The sequence below is a fragment of the Peromyscus californicus genome, unplaced genomic scaffold (assembly GCF_007827085.1).
Source record: "Peromyscus californicus insignis strain IS unplaced genomic scaffold, ASM782708v3 Scaffold_20__1_contigs__length_68692818, whole genome shotgun sequence".
NCBI classification, from domain to species: Eukaryota; Metazoa; Chordata; class Mammalia; order Rodentia; family Cricetidae; genus Peromyscus; species Peromyscus californicus.
In genome coordinates this window covers 25087584-25107668 of record NW_026294503.1, presented here as the reverse complement: position 1 = coordinate 25107668, position 20085 = coordinate 25087584, and the positions used below count along the sequence as shown (strand labels likewise).

General features: G+C 47.5%; 1 protein-coding gene across 9 annotated transcripts in view; it reads left to right on the top strand.

Annotated features, from left to right (window-relative positions):
• The window catches only part of Mtss1 (MTSS I-BAR domain containing 1), a 149701-nt gene that overhangs the window by 106207 nt on the left and 23409 nt on the right, over nucleotides 1–20085 (top strand). For all 9 annotated transcript variants that reach the window (XM_052747865.1, XM_052747866.1, XM_052747863.1 and 6 more), the window contains exons 4-6: nucleotides 5919–6003; nucleotides 7424–7515; nucleotides 11126–11200. In XM_052747865.1, the coding sequence (XP_052603825.1) occupies nucleotides 5919–6003; nucleotides 7424–7515; nucleotides 11126–11200 (252 nt within the window). The remainder of the gene's footprint in view (nucleotides 1–5918; nucleotides 6004–7423; nucleotides 7516–11125; nucleotides 11201–20085) is intronic.

The window sequence follows — 20085 nt, the reverse complement described above, 5'->3', positions numbered from 1 at the left end:
CATGTGGTTGCTGGGAATTGAACCTCTGGAAGAGCAGTCAGTGTTCTTAACCTCCAAGCCATCTCTTCAGCCCCTCTCAGGTGTTCTTTCATGTCTCTTTCCCTGCTTTGTACCATTTAATCCATATCCTCAGTGTGAGCTTTCAAGGGCTGAACCTTGTCTTCGGTAGCCTTGGCATCTCGTCACCCCTTTCTCTAGGGTTGATCTTGTTCAGGGTTGCTTTGGGTCCCCCCAAAATAGGCTGAGGTTCCTTTGGATGGGGCTCTTCGGACATTGAGTCATTGCGGATATAATCAAGGCAAAATCAGGTCTTTAGGGTGCGAGTAACACTGACTTTGTTAAAGGGAGGGAGAAATTCAGAGTTGCACAGAGAAGGGGTACAGTCTTTACATATGCCTCATGGGTTGAAAGACTGAGGAGCAGCGCTGTGTATCCATGGAGGCAAGGACTTAAGTGATGCTACTGTGGTCCAGGGCTGGCCAGAGCCACCAGGAACAAGAAAGAGGCATAGGAGAGGTTTCCCATATGGGTTGCTGGGCTGCTGAGAGAGCTTGGCCCTGCTAATACCTTGAGCTCAGACTTTTCACCTCCAGCACTGTGAGGATTGCATTTTGGTTGTTTGAAGCCAGCAGACCCAGGGCCCTTTGTTATGCAGGGAGGAAGCTAATACCACACTCAGGGAGCGTCTTCATGTGTAAAACATTCACTCTTCCACATCTAGGGATGTTTGTGTTCTTCATTTGTTGCCTGTTGTCTGTCATCTTGGCTGGCTTTGTGCCCTTGGAATATATATTTGCCTGTTAGGGGAGAAGGCTCAGTGTGCCACATTGAAAAGAATTGAGATTTGGGCCATGAAGTATTTTACAGGACTTGGCTCCATTCCCTCGATTCTAAGACATGGAACCAGATCAAAATGGCTTTACAAATGAAGATATGTATGCCCTTGTAGAATAGGAGCCCAGGTTCAGTGAGGGGCAGGCTCAGCCCAGAGCCGGCTAGGGAAGCTGCCAAAGACTTGGTTTTTTCCTGACTTCTGTAGGTAGGATGAGCCTCACCCTCAGACAAGCAGCCCCAGAGACTTGGTGGTGTACCGCAGTGGCTGGGCAGCCTGTGTTCATGTCTTCCAGGTTTCTCTGATAATAACATCTCCTGATGTTATCTCGGTGTCCTTTCTCTCCGTGTCTCTTTCTCATCCTTGAACCAGCCATTGCGAAGAAGAAAGAACTTACATCATTTCAGCATGGATGCTAGAGTCCACTCTGGGGGCTCTCACATGTACCCCTTACATGCTCCAGATTCACAGCTCTTACCCATCTTTGATACATGTAATAACACACTCTTAAAAAAAAACCCACATCCGAATCCCCAGGACCTATGAAGATAGTCCAAGCTGCATTGGAAAAGGCTGCCTGCGGGTGTGATTTCATCAAGGATTTTGTGACAGGGAAATTGTCCTATATCCAGGCTCAACATAATGACAAGGTTTCCTATAGGAAAGAGGGAAGGGGAGTCAGAGAGAAAAGATACAAGGACAGAAGCAGAGATTCATGGACGACCTTGTCTCACGTCTGGCTCTGAAGATGGGGGAAGAGACCTCTGGGAGTCAAGGGACACACACACAACCTCGAGAAGGCGGAAAGGGCAGGAAATGGGTCTCCAGAGGAAATACAACTCTGTTAGTATTCGAGGTTAGCCCAGCGACACCCCTTGTGAACTTGTAACCCCCGGAACTGGAGCGTGGACCTGAATCGAGTCTCCAAAACCCATGTAAAAATGCTGGGTGTGGTGGCATATGCCTGTAACCCCAACTCTGAGGAGAAGATGCGAGGGTCCCTGGGGCTCACTGACCAGCCAGCCTCGCTGGGGAGCTCCTGGTTCAGGGAGACACCTTATCTCACACAGTAATTTAAAAAATAATGCTGGGCTGCAGAGATGGCTCAGAGGTTAAGAGCACCGACTGCTCTTCCAGAGGTCTTGAGTTCAATTCCCAGCAACCACATGGTGGCTCACAACCACCTGTAATGAGATCTGGTGCCCTCTTCTGGCCTGCAGTCAGTCACATATGCTGTATACATAATAAATAAATAAATCCTTAAATAAATAAATAAATAAATAATGCAGAGAACAACTTGAGGAAGGTTTCAGATGCTGGCCTCTTGTGCGCGCGCGTGCGCGCGCACACACACACACACACACACACACACACACACACACACACACACACACAGAAAAAAAAAAACAAACTGATTGTTGGACCAGCCTCCAAATGATAAATACTCCCTCATTCAAGGAGTAAGCTCTCATCTACCCTTGCAGGTGGCCAGGTGCCTGAACCAGCCATTTGTGATTCCATAAATACTCTCGTTGTCATGTTGGACCTCTTCCAGATGTCTTCTGTCTTTGTAGCTCCAGCCAGTTTCCTCCCATTCAAACCTGCTGCGGGTTTTTTTTTTTTTTTTTTTTAATGTCCTAGGAGAGGTCGGGAAAGCATCAGCTGTTGCTAAGCACTTACACAGAGAGATCTATTTTTAGGGTGACCCATAATGCTGGGATCATCAAGTTCCAACACTGGGTCCTGGGGTCCCCTGTACCAGGGACAGAGATACTGCTGGTAGGAAGTTTTCATTTGTTTCTTCATTTCCTGTCTTCTCTGGGGCTTCCTTTGCAGAGGCACAGTGGTGGGACACGGGCCTTACGTTCAGAAACGGCTCGGTTTCAATCGACCCATGCCTCGGTTGCCTCTGGGAAATAAATCTGTGGAAAATATTGGGAAGGTACTGAAATAACAGGACAGAAAACGGGAGCAGGGGACTGGCCTTTGCCAGGATCTTTTCCATCTCAAGGAAATGGAACTGTAGGTCTGGAGTAGACCCCCCAGTCCCCAGCTGTCTGTACGTAGCCATCCAGGCACCCATTCACTACAGTTCTAGACTCCAAACTCCAGAACTTGGAGAGCTGGCTGAACAAAACCTTTCCATCCATGCTAGTGGGTAAATGAGGAAGTTGGGCTTCTGCTGGGCTCTGCCCCTTCCTATCTGGTGGTTTTTTTTTGGTCTATATGAAGTATCACGTAGCTGAGGATGGCTGAATGCACAAACCCAGACGATGCAGCTCAGTTGAGTGACGTTTACTATTCCTGTAGCCTTGGACATACCGCTTAAAGTACTTCTCCTGTCTGTGAAGCGTGCATGGCAACATTATCAACACAACTGGGAATATTGTGAGGACTGAATGATTTACTATGCGGAAAGTACTTAGGCTGGTACCTAAACGTTCTAAGCAGCACCCGAGTGACACATAATTCTGTTTTTAAACAGCTGGGTCCTGTTCTGTTGGGTGTCTGTGCCCCATGGTTCATTTAACTAGATCATTATAATGGGACTTTTTGATGTTGTAAACATTTCAATCATTGTCCTCATAGGTGAGGATTCGCCATTTTTCTTAATTACTTCCTCAGGTTGAATTCTTAGGATTAGAGCGGCTGGCTCAAAAGAGAGTTATTTTTAGGTTATTTCTTGATAGCTGCTACTGATTTCCCTCCAGGAAGGCCTTAGTCTACCTTCCTAGCAGCAATGAATAAGTGGGCCAATATCCTGTGTGGCCACGTAATTAATTTTTAATCAAATGAAGGTGCAGGAAAAAGAAATCTTTTCCTGGGGATAAAGTGTTCCTCACCTTCCTTCCGTCATGAGCAATAAGAACCCTAAAACCCCCTGCAGAGGATGGGAAGACAAGTGGAGCGTGTGAGAATTGCGCCCTCTAATGGTGATCCCTGGGAAGGCACAAACACTTTGTAGAATGTTAGTTGGGGCGGGGGTATCAGTTTTTTGGAGGTGGTGGTCATGATGGGGGACGCTGAGTCTCACGCATCCCGCACTGGCCTTGAGCTTGCTATATAGTTGAAAATGGCTTTGAATTTTTGATCCTCTTGCCTCCATTTCTGGAGTGCTAGGATTATAGGTGTGTGCCACTATGGCAGTGTCACAGAGCCCAAAGGGCCCCTTACATGCTAGGCAAGCACTTTTCCAACCCACCCATGGCCTCAGCCCCCAGAGGTACCATTTAGATGTTAAACCAGCCTTGGGATTACATTTGCTACAGCACAGCTTCGCAGTGGAGTGTAAGTTTTATTCTTCAGGGAAAACCTGTTACCATCTGGAGATGTTTTCAGATATTCAAGTCTGAGTATATAGTAGGGGGATCCCGCTGCTGGCTCCAGGTAGATCCAGACCAAGATGTTGCTAACTGACAATACACAGGACAGCTTCACAACAAGTGTGAATAGTATTCTTGTCAGAAGCCCTGCCTGAGAGGACTGGGCAAGTTCCCTGGAAAAGCAGCCTTTTGGGAGCTAAAAAAATCTAGAATTGTTGTTGAGAAAGGGTCTCACTGTGTAGCCCTGGCAGGTCTAGAGCTTGCTGTGTAGATCAGACTGGCCTGTAGCTCCCAGAATATGCTGGCCTTTGCCTCCAGAGTGGGAACTCTTTGTTTGGGTATTTTTGAGATAGTGCTAGCCCCAGCTGGCTTTGAACTCCTGACGGGCCGCTTGCTTCTCCTTCCCAAGTGCTGGGACTAAACGCTCTTGCCCCTACGCCCAGCGGAACTATTACTAATTGGTAGCCACATTTTATTGTTATTTGCTTGCTAGAGAACTCTCAGCTTGCAGAAGAAAGTGGAAAATGAGGGGAACTGAACCAAAAGACAAACATTTCTGTGGAGAGGACAAAACGAAATGTAACCCATATAATGTCGTGTGTGTTAATAAGAGGGATTTGTTTGTTTTTCTTGGTGGCTTGGTTAAACCTGCCATGGCTTTCTCTTGGATGTTTTGATGGTTAGAAAACTGTTTGATTTGACACTTCCCCTGGTTTCACAAGCGACACGTTGGTGTTTTCCTAATGTTTTGGACTGCGCCTTCCAGGGTCCTTATGCAGTTAGGATCTGAAATGACAATTTGATCTCCACACGTCCCAGTAAATACTGGTTCAATAATTCTTCTGTAAAGGGGGAGGAACAGAAGAACTTCAAAACCAATATTAGGAAGGGTGTGCCCTAAGGGAAGGAACACCAGGAATCTTGGGAAAATCAGCCCATGTTTTAGCTTCTACCCACAATCGCTGAAGATCAGACTCAGAGATCTCGGTCACCAGTGTCCAATTAAAAAATATTCCGCGACTTGGTTTTGCTGTAGCTTTGCTGTAGAATTACATGCATCCTCAAATAATGATGTAGAGGTCTTTAATTATTCCAAAATAACCTTGAGGGCTATTTGGGCGGATGGGATGGGTGGGTGGGTGAATCTTTTGTTTTGTTTTTTTGAGACAGGGTTTCTATGTGTGCGGCTCTGGCTGTCCTGGATCTCACTCTGTAGACCAGGCTGGGCTCGAGCTCAACAGAGATCCACCTGCCTCTGCCTCCCAAGAGCTGGGATTAAAGGTGTGTGGCACCACTGTCTGGCGAGAGAAATATTTCTTATTGTGTGACTGTGTGTCAGACAGCAATCTCCAGGAGTCCTTTCTCTCCCTCTACCATGTATTCAACTCAGGTCACTGGCCTTGGCCACTAGTCCCTTAACCCATGGTGCCATCTTGTCTGCCTCAGCCTGGAGCAGTACCTTTCAAACCACAGGTCCCAGTAATGGCTTTGTAAGGTAGATTTCTGACTCACAACCAATTGTACAAAACGAACAAGAAAACTTAGAATAAAAAACATAACGGTAAGAGTAACCTTAGTTTTGGTGATATGCAAACAAGCTGTGTTACATAGATTTACATACGGATATTTGTATGTGCACATGCACAATGAGAAGTTCTGAAGCTAGTGGCTTAGGTTCTAGGGTGTGATGAGACCTGACTTGTGTTTAATATTGAATTCCTGCTCATCTCCCGTCCCTCAACTGAACCTCCTTTGTTTTCCAGGTGGTACCCGGGAGATCGGCTCAGCGCTCACCAGAATGTGCATGCGGCACAGAAGCATCGAGGCCAAGCTGAGGCAGTTCTCCAGGTGAGGAGCATCCTTGCCCCTATTCCAGAGGGTTAGGTTCGTGGTGCAGTAGTCTTTAAGTCTCCACACCCATTCTTTCCTCTGCTGCTCATTCACGGAGTGAGCTGGGCATCCGCTGTGTGCTGGGAATGAGTCTAGTGCTAGGGTTGCTGTGGAGACCATTAGTCCTGCCCCTGCCCCCAGGAGCCTGCACTGGCCTTCAGATCACTTGTGTGCCTCCCACAGGTCTCCTTATCACCCACCAGTTGTAGAGATGCTGCACACTGCTGAGCCCCCCTCCCCATAGGAGCCTCTTGGAAGGAGTGAGATATGTCTGCCCCACTGCCCTGTTCCCCAGACCCATGTGCTGATTACAGAGCCACCAAGAGGGAGTGGTACCTCAGAGCCCTCCTTACTTCAGTTATTAGGCACCAGGAAAAGGGTGAAATGGCAGTGGCTGGTTCAGGGATTTGGAGTCACCTGTCAAATACAAATAGCCCTTGTGTCCCAAGCAGGTCAGCGGAATTCAGCATTGTCCTGCCATTTTCTTTGAGGGGATGCATAGAGTACAAGAGTGTACCCAGAATTCTCTGCCTTTGATTAGAAACTGGCACTTGCAATGTAAGAATGTTCTGGATCTCTTCCATCTTTCTCCTTGTCCAGGTTTTGCAGTTACCGTGTCTTTATTATTTTAGGTCCTGAGTACCTGTAGCACCTGGGGTCTTTAAAAAAAGATAATGCTTTCCTCATCCCCTGAATTTTAGAAGGCACCAAGTTAAGCTCGGGTGTCTCTGCCTCTTGATGGTTTCCACTGTGTGGCCAGAGGAGTGACCCCAGATTTCTGCAACCTGGCTTTTAATGTGGCTGGAAGATAGGAGAGGGTATGAGAAGAGGTCTCTCCAGCTCGGCATATTTATGTCTTTTTTTATGTGGTCATCATTCATTCATTCATTCATTCATTCATTCAAGATAAGGGCTCATAAAATATCTCTGGCTGGTCTAGAACTCACTGTGTGGACCACGTTGGCCTTGAACTCACAAAGACCTACCTGCCTCTTTTTCTGGGTTGCTGGGATTAATGGTGTGAAGTCATGCGCCATCACCCTGGTTTATATATTTATAAGAACTTCTTAGTTGTCATCAAAAGTATCCTGAGACCAGGGCTGTTCTGAAGCTGGGCTTTTGAGGCAATGGTGGTTCATCATGCTGCCTCTACCTGCTTCAAGGGAATGATTTAAGTATGTTTGGACTACTGAATGTGAATCCTTTGGAGCATCTTGCTGTGTAGCCCAGGCTGGCCTCAAACTGCCCATCCTTCTTTCTCACCCCCGAAGTGCTGGAATTGATGAGAGGCGAGCCCCACCACCTCCACCACCCAGAGTGCATCTCACACAGGAAGTACCCGCTTAATCTTTATCTCTTCTTTATCTTTTGGCAAAAGTGCTTTGATTGATTGCCTGATAAACCCGCTTCAAGAGCAGATGGAAGAATGGAAGAAAGTGGCCAACCAGCTGGACAAGGACCACGCAAAAGGTACAGCAGGAGGCGTGGGGCATGGTAGCTGTGAGTGTTGCCGTGGCTGCTGCCGCTGGTTCCCTGGGTTACTCCTGTCACCAGAATGGCTCAGAGCCCTCTCCAACTCTCCTTCTCCTGTAGGTGTTCAGCTTTGGGGGATGAGGGCTCCCAAGTGTTCCCATTGACATTGTTAATCACTGCTCTTGGCTTGGCATGGAACACTGCTAAGCAGCTGGTCCTCTGTCTTACTCCTCTGTGGTTTTTCAGTCACTGAATTTAACATGAATTGTAGTTGTCTTAGTCAGGGTTTTCATTGCTGTGAAAAGACACCATGACCATGGCAGCTCTTATAACGAAAACATTTCATTGGGGTGGCTTTCTTACAGTTTCAGAGGTTCAGTCCCTTATCGTGATGACAGGGAGCGTGGCGGAGTGCAGGCAGATGTGGTGCTGGAGCTGAGAGTGCTACATCTTACAGGCAACGGGAAGTCAGCTGAGACACTGGGTGGTATCCTGAGCATAGGAAGCCTCAAAGCTGCCCCACAGTGACACACTTCCTCCAACAAGGCCATGCCCACTCCAACAAAGCCTCGCCTCCTAATAGTGCCATTACCCTGAGATTTTGGAAGCCAATTGTGTTCAAATTACCAGAGTAGTGGTGGGTTCAATGCCAAACATGCATACTTAAGACATTTTAGAACATTTTGAAGGCCTGGACCCTCATGACATAAAGACCTTGGGTCACCTGCTTGGTACTGGCCATTTTCTTTATGTGTTGTGTTGGGTAAGAAGTCTTTGTGGACTCCTTTTGCCAGTCATTGGGGATCTTGGTGGCATGAGATGGAGCCAGGTGTTATCTGCAGAGGAAGTAGCACTGATAACTCAAGTGATGGTGTGTTTTAGTCCTATGGCACAGGCCTATCCATCGTGGCATAATAAGGCCCTTTTTTAGATGATTCTGGTTCATTGGTGGGTTGGTTTTGAGATGAGGTGTCACTACATTGCCTAGGCAGCTCTTGAACTCCTCCTGAGCTCAAATGATCCTCCTGCCTCAGCCTTCCAATTGAGGTAACAGACATGTGCCACTGCGGCTGGCTAATTGTGAAGTGCTTTACTTGCTGGTTGTTGTAGAATGTGTAGAAAGATCGTTGTGTTGTCCGCTAGTACAGGAACGAAGGGCCCTTGGACAAGAGTAAGCACAGGGAAGGACAGTGAAGACAGTCTGTGCTGGGTGGGTGCACCATGTAAGGTGGCTCCTTACATGAGACAGGCCACTTTCTGGTCTTCGGGATGGTTGACTGTGCTTCCTGGAGGCTGGACAGTGAAGACTGTTCCACATGCCCAGATGCTGTCTGTAACCACTGGGGACTTTGCATCCATGCAGATCGCTCGTTCTTTATGTTCGGGCACCCAGAGTGATTGAATTCCTGTGTTCCATGTCTGTGCATGCACTGGTGTCACAGAATACATGAATTCATCTCTTTTTCTTTTTCTTTTTTTTTTCTCTTTCTTTTTTCTTTTGGTGACTGTTCCTCTAAAGTTGATCATCGGCTCTCTCTAGTGGCCATGTGTTCCTTTGCACTAGGAGCCATGTCACTAAAGAGTTTCAGTGGCCTTCAGTGAAGCATTTTGATAAGAGAATGTTGTAAAATAATGAAGGCTTGTGTGCACTGAGGAGTCACAGACAGTTGTGAGCCGCCATGTAGGTGCTGGGAATTCAACCCGGGTCCTCTGGAAGAGCAGCTAATACTTTGATTTGCTGAACCATATCACCTGCCCCCATTCCCATTTAAAAAAAAAGTTATATTTTACCTTCAATAGGGAAAAATGGCCCCTTGAATCTGTGTCTCTTCTTGAAGTTTCACGCCCTGGTGATGTTTCTGGGATCTAGCGCCTATGTTTGAAGCAATTCTTAAATCTTCAGCTTTTCATGTACTATCAAGTCCTTCACGTACTAACTAGTCCTTGGTTGTTCACGTGTATCCAGCCATCTTTTCGTTAGGAGAAAAGAAAAAAGAAAATAGAACTGTGTGACTCCACAGCAGAGCTAACTGTGACAGAGACATGAAGACTGATGTGTAAAGCTTGTCTTCGAACGATTTTTCTGAGCCGCATCATGGGGAGAAAGTATTGAAGAGCTCTGCCTGGCCTGTGCAGTCAGGCAGAGTCCCTCGATTCCCCCTCCTGCCCTTCCCCAGCGCATGCGCCAAAACACTCATCAGTTCTTTCTTTCCTAATATTCCCAGTGAAACGGAGACAGCCCGAGTCTCTGCAAATTTAGGCCCTTGTCGGTATCTGCTAGGGTGACCTCTGTCTGGACAGGCCACAGGGGTTCCGAGTGCCAACCTGTCCGGGTACAGTGAGAGAGTACTTCTTTCACATCACCTTCAGTGGCCATGTATGCTACCGGCCCCCAGCATCTCAGGGTGTGCAGCAGAGCCCAGGGCACCATCACTGCCCTCGGGGTTGTGGACAGAACTACATTGCAGGCAGGGTGCAGGCTGGGACACAAGGAAGCCAGAGGTCCGCGGTGGTGTAGGTGAGCACAAGTTTGTTGAGGAGTTAGAAAGCAAGGTGCCATTTGAAGAGTGTCCTGACTCATCGAGGTGAGTGTGGGGCAATGGGAGGGGAGCTAGATAGAAAGTAGGACCCCGGCCGGCCGGGCAGTGGTGGCGCACGCCTTTAATCCCAGCACTCGGGAGGCAGAGCTAGGTGGATCTTTGTGAGTTCGAGGCCAGTCTGGTCTACAGAGCGAGATCCAGGAAAGGCGCAAAGCTACACAGAGAAACCCTGCCTCAAAAAACAAAACAAAACAACAAAAAAAACAAACAAAAAAAGAAAGTAGGACCCCACCCCCATGGGCTTCCTCCTCCAAGAGGAATTGCAGGAACACTTGTGCTTGTGTGTTGCATTATGTGTGTTCATGGGTGTGTACACCTGTAGGGGTGAGTACCCGTGGAGGCCAAGCATCATGGAGGTCAGAGTTCAATGTCAATAGCTCTCCATTTGTGATTGGAGCAAGGTTCTTTTGACCGTAACGGAACTTGCCATTTCAGCTAGGCTGGGGGTCAGTGAGCCCCAGGGACCCCCCTGTGTCCTTCCCAGCTGCCCTGGCTTACAGGCGCTCATAGTCTCACCTGGCGTTTTACTCTTTCTGTGGGTGCTGGGGATCAAAACTCAGGTCCTCATGCTTCCACAGCAAAGCACTTTATCCAGCGAGCCATCTCCCCCCACCCCGCGTGTCTGTGATTCAATGTGAGAGTGAGCGGGACAGAATTGGGCTGGAGGAAAACCGTTCTGACCCTGGCTTGCTTATACCTTCAGCAAATGCATCTCAGGATCCCAAGGGCCGATCTTTCCTGAATTCTAACAGACATAGTGTGATTTTTTTTTTTTTTTTAATTAAAGCAGTCCCCAATGACATCCTCTCTTGGTGTGGGCAGGACAAGGAAGGACTGGAGTGCACTTTGTGGTTTTTCATGTAAACAGCTCCTTTGTTGTGAAATGTCACTGTGCTTTTTAACATTGTGTATTGGAGATGGCTGTTTACTGTGTGTCTGAGATAATGCTTTCTGGGATAAAGGTTGAGCAGAGTGGTGACATTCTTCAATGTTCTGCTTCCTCTTAGAATATAAGAAAGCTCGCCAAGAGATAAAGAAGAAGTCCTCTGACACCCTGAAACTGCAGAAGAAGGCAAAGAAAGGTAATGAAGTCTGCAACAGTAGTGTGACTTGGAGAGTAAGTGAAAGTGTGCTGTGCGTGACCCAGAGGCCATGTGATCAGAGTGTGATGGTGTGTGAACCAGAGGCCACGTGATCAGAGTGTGCTGGTGTGTGAACCAGAGGCCATGTCATCAGTGTGCTGTGCGTGACCCAGAGGCCATGTGATCAGAGTGTGCTGGTGTGTGAACCAGAGGTCATGTGATCCAAGTGTGCTGGTGTGTCAGAACCAGAGGCCACGTGATCAGAGTGTGCTGTGTGTGAACCAGAGGCCATGTGATCAGAGTGTGCTGTGTGTGAACCAGAGGCCATGTGATCAGAGTGTGCTGGTGTGTAAACCAGAGGCTGTGTGATGCATAGGCTTCCTTAGAGAGATAGGGTGGTCTGGAGAAGGGGTAGGAGCAAGCTCCACCTACCTGGGCTAAAGTTCTTTTTTTAAAAACTACTTTATTATTTTATGTGTATTAGTGTTTTGCCTTATACATCTGCACATCACGTGTGTGTGTGTGGGGGGGGTACCCATAGAGACCAAAAGAGGGCATCAGATCCCCTGGAACTGGAGTTGCAGACAATTGTGAGCTGCCATGTGGGTGCTGGGAATTGAACCGGGTCCTCTGGAAGAGCAGTCAGCGTTCTTAACTGCTGAGCCGTCTCTTCAGTCCATGCATTAAAGTGCAGGACATGGATGAGTGTGAAGCCCTTACCAGGTAGTCTTTGTCATTCCCCTGCCTCAATCTTCAAAATAGGGTATTTCCTTGCCCTCTGTGCTTTATAATAAAGTTCTTGGAGGCCCTGAGATAGTGCATAGGAGCCATTATGCACATGCCCTGTAGGAATTACTACAGAAATGATGGTGTCTACCTCCTCTTTCACAGCCCATCATCTCTGGCATCCTCTCTTGAGTCTTCCAAGTACATGAGCAGTGGCGGCAGTGGCCCCTTGACACTTCGGCTCTGCTCTCTAGGGGATTTTTAATGTGTTTGTGAGGGTGGAGTGCAAGGGTTCACCACCAAGGGAAGCCAGGCAGGTGTGAGCTGTCTCTTCCCACCTCTGTCCCTAGTTCCTCGTGACACCCCAAAGAATTGTCACCACCCAGGAGCCATCTTCGCCTCTCCAGATCAGGTGGGGTTTGAAGAGAAAAGGTCTGGCGGTATCTACTTTGCATGCATTTGTAACATTTCCCGGAGTCCGACAATGTGGGAAATGATTCTGGAGTAGGAGGATGGAGCAGGAATCTTAACAGGTTTTATTAATAAAAACAAACCCAGAGCCAGGTAGTGGGGTCAGCGCTGGAAGATCAGAGAAGCAGAACAAGCCACAGCTACCTCACCTCGCCAGTTCCTCAGCTGATCCTGTTTCCTCAGACTGGAAGCCTCTGAGTCCTTATCCAAATGGATCTCAGCTGAACTGTGCTGCTTAAAAGCCTAAAAGCTTAACCAGCTCTAGGTTCCTCATCCTCACGCCTTAAATACCTTTCTGTTTTCTGCCATCACTTCTTGGGATTAAAGGCGTGAGTCACCATGCTTGGCTGTTTCCCCTATGGCCTTGAACTCACAGAGATCCAGGCGGATCTCTGCTTCTGGAATGCTAGGATTAAAGGCGTGTGCTACCACCGCCTAACCTCTGTTTAATATAGTGGCTATTCTGTTCTCTGACCCCAGATAAGTTTATTAGAGTGCACAATATTTTGGAGAATGCAATGCCACCACATTTCCCCTTTTTCTTTTTATTAAAATAGAAAGGGGGAAATATGGTGATATTTTATTTGTACTGAAATGTGATTTTATTTGTATGTTAATAAATAAAGTTACCCGGGGGTCAGAGGTTAGCAATATAGCAAGCTATAGCAAGCCATAGCAGAGGTCTGGCAGTGGTAGCACACGCCCTTAATCCCAGTCACATGACAGGCAGATCTCTGTGTGTTCAAGGATACCACCAGCATGGAGACACACGCCTTTAATATCAATACCAACCATAGAAGACCTGGAGGTCTGTATAGACAGGCAGTGAGGAGGAGGTCATGTGGTAGGGCTTACAACCAATGAGAAGGCAGAACAGAAAGTCATTAGAAAGACAGACACACAGGAAGTAGGTCTCTTTCGGCGAACGGACGGCAGCGGCAGGGAGTGGGTAAGAAAGGGTTTTATAGTCTTAGCTCTTAGCTACTGCTCTGACCTCTTGGGCTTTTAACTCTGCATTTGGCTCTGTGTTTCTTATTTAATAAGACCGTTACATCTACAGGAGAGAGCAGCAATTCTTGTTCCTTTTTTTTTTTTTTGTTATATCTCAGCTGATAAGATGGGCTCTTCTTTGCAGGCTGCTTTATGGGCGATAGTGAGAGCTAAAGGTTGTTCAAAGCAACCTTTTTAGGGAGAGACACCCCCCCCCCCCAACCAACCCTCAGTTTTCTCTTTCCTCACTAAGCAGTGATTATTTAGAATGAAAACAAAACCCATTCCCACAGGTGAGATGGTGGGGGGCAGCTGTGGGAGGAGGTGATGGCTACATAAAACTCTGACATTTTTTTTTAAAGGGCCCCTTCCCTTCAGTTGTCACAAATACCCTGTGCCCGTTTCAAGATGAGTGCGGTGGCGTTTTTCTGAGACACTCAGGATTTTCTGTCCTTGGCTGCTGTAGTTTCTCTGCGATGTGTGTTGTGGGGCTTGTGTATCCCGACTTCTTCTTCTCTCTCATGAGGGCACCTGGCAGCTGGCATTTGACGAGTCATAGGACTTACAGCCCGTGTTGTTTTAGTGAGTCTACAGGAAACAGTTCTGACTACTGTAGTCCATCAGGCTGAGGCCCCTGGAAGAGCACACTGTCCACCTGGTTTCAGCTTGGCAGCCCTGAAATAGGAGCAGTCATGATCTCAAAGAGGTGGTCCAGGAGTGAGGCTTAGGCTTAGAGAAGGTTTGGGAGCCTATTGAAAGGATAAGGGAGAGGTAGCTGTTCCCCTCATCTCTTTCAGAGTTCTCTTATCAGGCTTCAAGTTCCTGGATGTAGAGAGAATCCATTTTCTCAGCCCTGCATAGAGCTGAGAGGGTTTTCGACTGCTGCTCAAAGTCACCGGCATTGTCCAATTAGCAGAATTTGGACCTCCGGGTGCAGCCTGATGACTTGGTCACAGTGGACCATTAGAGGAAGTTGTGGCAATTAGACCTGCCCAGTGCTGGTGCAGGCTGCCTGGGCACTAATGAGCTGTACATCCAGGCTAGAGAAGGTGATTCAGGACTCAGGGTGCTGGGCTGTGCCAGACATGAATTGTGCCTGGCCTTGGGACTTGGGGATAATTGGCATCGAATTACGAGGTTTCTTGAGGCATTTGGGCCTGAGGCTGAGAGAGTGGAGGCTGTGATCAGGGGTTCTGAAGACCTTACAAGGTCTCCTCTCCAAATGAGGTGTCCTCAGAACCAGTGGGCCCAGCTGCTTGCAGCATTCTGGATGATTTCCTAGTTACCTCAAGGACAATCAAAACACAAGTTTGATTTCTTTGTCACGCCCCCTCCCCCCCCAAATTATCTAAGTATATTTTTAGACTTACATTTGAATGATTGGGGGTAGCACAGCCTTCCAGAAGGATCTAGGGTCATGATTCTGTCAGGATCTTGAGGGGTGCTCTCCTAGCAGGTGTCTGAGCAGAGAATAGGATGGAAGAGCCATTGTTTAAGGGCGGGAGGAAATCTGAGGCTAGTTGTGTGGGGGTTTTGGTTAGCTGAAGTTTCCCATTCTGATGGAAACCCCTTGAGTGGAGAAGGCTCACATCCTTCAAGTGAGAGGTGCCTGGACTCTGCTTGTGAAATGTCAGTGAGCTGGGGTAGGTGAAAGCCGCAGCTCCATGGTTCTGTGTGTCCTGATAGAACTGAGCCCGGCTCATGCAGTCAGCATTTCTGGCTGCTCTCCGACGCCGTCAGGCAGCTTTCCCAGGCATGTTTTTCAGAAACTGCTCTGTGATCCGGTAGTTCTTCTTATGTTCCATTGGGAGATTTCAAATGCCTTTGTACAGATCAGCCTGGCATTAGCCTTGTCGTTGACAGCGGCAGACACTTGATACAGGATGTGGCTTGTAAACAGCTTGTATCCCCCTGCTTCTTACTCGGCAAACATAATCGTTTACCACGTTTTTTTATTCGGCTCTCTTTGAACTGTAGAGCTCGGTGATTCTAATCTAACAGTGTCTCAATATTTCGGTTGCAAACACTTCAAGTGGCAGGTCTTCTGTTAGGTGACATCATTTTCCAGAGACTTGGGATCTGCTCCCTCCACGGGTCAGTGTACCAGGCTTTCTCCTCCTCAAAGGCAGGCTTGTCCAGTGCCCACAAAGCCAAGAGCAAGGGTCCAGAGAAAGGTGGCTTGACCTGCACATCAGAGAAGTTCCTGTCTAAGGCACTGGGGCAAGGGCGTAGGGCAGAGCCAGCATTCATAAAATGGGAAGGAGACCAGGCCCCAGGAAGCTGGAGAAGTGATGTGGAGCTGGCCCAGTGGGGTAACTTGGATACACTTCCTGCTCAAGTCTTTGGGATCCCAGCTATGAAGTAACAGGATCTGAAACAGGGTGCTTTAAGCTGCGTATCTGCTTCTGATGTGTTACTGTGTGAAACCAGTATCCTTACTTCTCATCAACTAACCTTCATGTTAGTATCATTGTGTGTGTGTGTGTGTGTGTGTGTGTGTGTGTGTGTGTGTGTGTGTGTGTGTGTGTGTGTGTAGGGGTGTTTCTGAGTCAAACCCACATGCAGGCAGATTTTCTGCAGCTGAGCTACATCCACAGCACATGTTTTATTAATTTAAACTTAAAAATTCGGTTTGAGAATGTAGCTCAGGAGGGGAGCAGTTGGCTAGTATGTCCAAGGCCCTGTGTTCAGTCTTCAGCATGGCAAAACAATAAAAGTAAAATTCAAGACTGACTTATGGTGAGTCCTTGTTTCCAGCTGTAACCAGAAATGGTTTTTCCGTGGCTGTCCTGGAACTTACTTTGTAGATCAGGCTGGCCACGGATTCGTAAAGATATGCCTGCCTCTGCCTCCCAAGTGCTGGTATTAAAGGTGTGCGCTACCACAGCCCAGCTGATATTAGCCCTTTAAATAGGTGGATTCTTGTTTTTTGTTTTGTTTTGTTTTTCCACCAGCATCTGCAAAACCAAGGTTATAAATACTGGGAATGCTGGGATGGGGAGTGGGGGAGGGGCATAGGGTTCCACACAATTAGAATGTTTACTATTGTATTCAAAATTTACGTTCCTTAATTTTTTTTTATCATCCCACTGTGATGTTAGAACTCTGTAGTCCCCCCTCGCTCCCAAGTTTTGATAACTCCCACTTGAAAGGTTTTCTTGCTAAGCATGTATTCTTTCTCTCTTGTTAGCAAACCTTTATTCTCTGGTTGTGGAGGAGGACTTGAGAAGGAGTGACTGAGAAGGAAGGCTATTGGCCAGGCAGGAGAAGGGGGGCTTGGGCTCGTAGCTTCTGGAGGTTGTGGGTCTGGTCATTGGAATGAAAATGTGCCAACCAGCAGCTGTTGACCTTGAGCAGAAGGTCAGGCGGGCGCTGCTCCGATTCCAGATTGACGTTATTGTTTTCCTTTCGGTGTCAATTGTGTGTCCTGCACTTCCTCACCGTGTGCCCCCGCCAGTGGATGCGCAGGGTAAGTCGACATCCCAGATCTCTGGTGGCTGGTTACGGTGTGGTCCTTGCTGTGAGCTTTTAACCGTTGTTCAGACCTATGCTAGCTATCCACGTTTTCCTGCTGGCTCAGAATAATCACTTGTGCCTAATTTAATTTCTCATAGCTTGAAGAAAATTGTGTGTGTGTGTGTGTGTGTGTGTGTGTGTTAATCATTTCCTCGCATCAGTGCTTGGCCATTGACACTGTCAGCACCATATGACCTATTAGGTCTTTATAAGTCAGTATTAGATTCTTCTAAGAAAGAACCTACCAAGTTCTTTAAATACACCCTTGCATAGGAAGTCAGTATATTTCTATATCCACGCATATGTGCCTGAGTAGATATGAGTATATTTGTTGATTCCATATGCAAAATAAATGTGACACGAAATACCGCCTCCAAAGAATTCTTGAGTCAGATGTGGTATTGTTGAGCTTACAGAATTGTCTTGTCTACCCCGGACCATACAATACAACCCTTTCTAAAACCAGTTGTCTTACAACAGCAATAAGAACAGAAGTCTTTCTTATTTTGGCAGTTTGTAAAACGCCTCCTTTCTAAGGCTTTGTATCTTTAAGCCCGATCTTCTAAGTGATTTTCTTGGTCAAATGTGAACCTTCCTGTGGGTGAACATGATACTGAACTGCTTTGGAGTCTCATTGGTTTCACTCCATCTTGGGAAAGTGTCAGTGAGGTGTCTGTGTGGCTCTCTTTCTGGAGTGTCCCACTGTTCTCTGAGCTCCCAAGAAGCATCAGCATTGAATTCTGTCATCTATAAACTCCATCTACGTGAATCTGTTATTTATCAAGCAGCACAATGTTATTCATTAAGCAGAGCTGTTTACCGTGTGAGAAAAGCCACGAGGTACAACAAAACCCACTATAAGAGTTTATTAAAAGAAGGAACAGAAGGGGTGTGCTTAGGCCTGTGGAAAGATTGTGCAGGAAGAGAGGGGAGGAATATGTAGAACCCACTTTTATAGACACCCCCCCCCCCCCCCCGCACATGTGCAGATGGGCTTTCATAGCTACGCCACGCATGCACATAGATTACGTGATCACGCTACATGCACATTACGTGATCACGCAGCGCATGGTAAGGCCCTGGGATGACTAAGCATCTTAACCAGCCCACCTGGGAGTCATGTAGCTAGGGCAGTGGCTAGGAATTCCAACAGTCTCCTTTGACAGGTAGGGCTTGGATGGCTTGCTCTTGGTGGGGACAGGATCCCACCTCTTGGTCATTTTGTGGTGCCGTTGGGTTAGTTTAAAAAGGATAATCTCTTCCTGGTGTCAGTATTGTGACTATGGAAACATGATAAACAGATTTTTAGTTAACCTTTGAAGAGAAGCAAAGTATGACACAGCCATATTTTTGCTTATTACAATAGAAATATCTCTCAGTGGCATTTGTGTATTCCCAGTGCTGTGCAGCCAACCCCACTGTCTAATTTCAGGACAGTTTTACCATTCCCACAGACACTTCATACCTTCTCCTTCTCACTCCTGTGCCACCCTCTCCAGCTTTCCAGTTCCCGACGGCCGCTCACCTGCTTTCATTCTGTGCTCACCTCTTCTGGACATTTCATATAAACCCAATCACAACACATGGATCTCTTGATCGACTCTCAAGTTTTCTTTTTGTTTTTGTTTTGAGACAGGGTTTTTCTCTGTGTAGTCCTGGCTGTCCTGGAACTCACTCTATAGACCAGGCTGGCCTCGAGTTCCCGGAGATCCCTCTGCCTCTGCCTCCCGAGTGCTGGGATTAAAGGCGTGCGCCACCAGCGCCCAGCTAGATCATCTAGTTTTACAAGCTTTCCAGCCTGGTGTAATCAGTACGTGGGGTAAACAGCATTTTGTTTGTTTGAATTGATAAAAGGTAAGTTTGGAATGAAGAAACCACAGATGAGATTCTGCTCACTTGCAGGGATAGCTCTGCAACCCTTGTTAGTTCCCTGTCTGGTTCAGGCAGTTCCCGAGGAAAAATGGAAGCTCTGTGTATCAGTCACAGTGTCTGTGGGCACAGAGACAAGGAAAGACCACATGAGTTTTAAGGCACGTTGGAAGGTAAAACTGTCTTCATTTTAGCAGTTTTATGATAATTGAAAGTTCCTGGGGTTTGTCAGTGTTGCTCAATGGTAGAGCATTTGCTTAGCATACACTAAGCTCTAGCTGTGTTCCCTAACCCTTTGCCACCCCTCAGTAAACAAAGGGGAAAAAAAGAAAAACCAACAGCTTCAGTTCAGTGTTTTTTTTGTTTTGTTTTGTTTTGTTTTTTTGGTTTTTCGAGACAGGGTTTCTCTGTGTAGCTTTGCGCCTTTCCTGGATCTCACCCTGTAGACCAGGCTGGCCTCGAACTCAGAGATCCGCCGGCCTCTGCCTCCCGAGTGCTGGGATTAAAGATGTGCACCACCACCGCCCGGCTTTGTTTTGTTTTTTTTAATTAAAAATTGACCCTCCCCTCCCCCCCCCCCTTTTTTTTGAGACAAAGTTTCTCTGTGTAAAAGCCCTGGCTGTCCTGGATCTCACTCTGTAGCCTAGCTCCCTCTCTGGGCTTCATTTCCTCTCAGACTCCAGATTGGACCGCGTGCCATCCGGTATCATCCTTCCGTTCCTGGAAAAGACCCCCTGCCCGCTTACCCCTTCCCAATGCCAGCAGTGAGTCCTACCCCTCTACACCCAGCACAGGCATGTGTCCACAGGATCATTTCTCCTGCACACCTGTGAACAGGTGTCATGCCCAGAGTGACCCTGAAACCTGTGATCAAGATGGCTAGCTGTGCCTCTGGTCACAGCTGGATGAAAGGGTCTTGAGTCCACCAGTGATCTTTTGGGAGCGATGATGTTGGGAGCCTACTTCCTGGAAGGGGGATGGAGGAGCCACCTAGGGATGGATCTTAGCCTCTCCTTTAGACCTGACCTGGTGCCTTCATTCTTATGCAGAAATGCAAAGTGAAGAGCGTAGGCCAGGAGCATGACAGATGCTCATGACAGGTGCTGTCCTCAGAGGCCTAGGTGCTTGTGGGATATATTGAACAGCTGAGCCCCTAGGGAGAGACAAGCCAGACTCAACCTACTGGGAGCCCAGAGCTGTGATGTCCCTTTAGTATCACCATGACATGGTCCCTTGAGTGCTACCTGTGACTCTGGGAGACTGTTGTAGAAGTTCCTTGTAACCTACTTTCTGGTAGCTGCATTCAGAGGCCT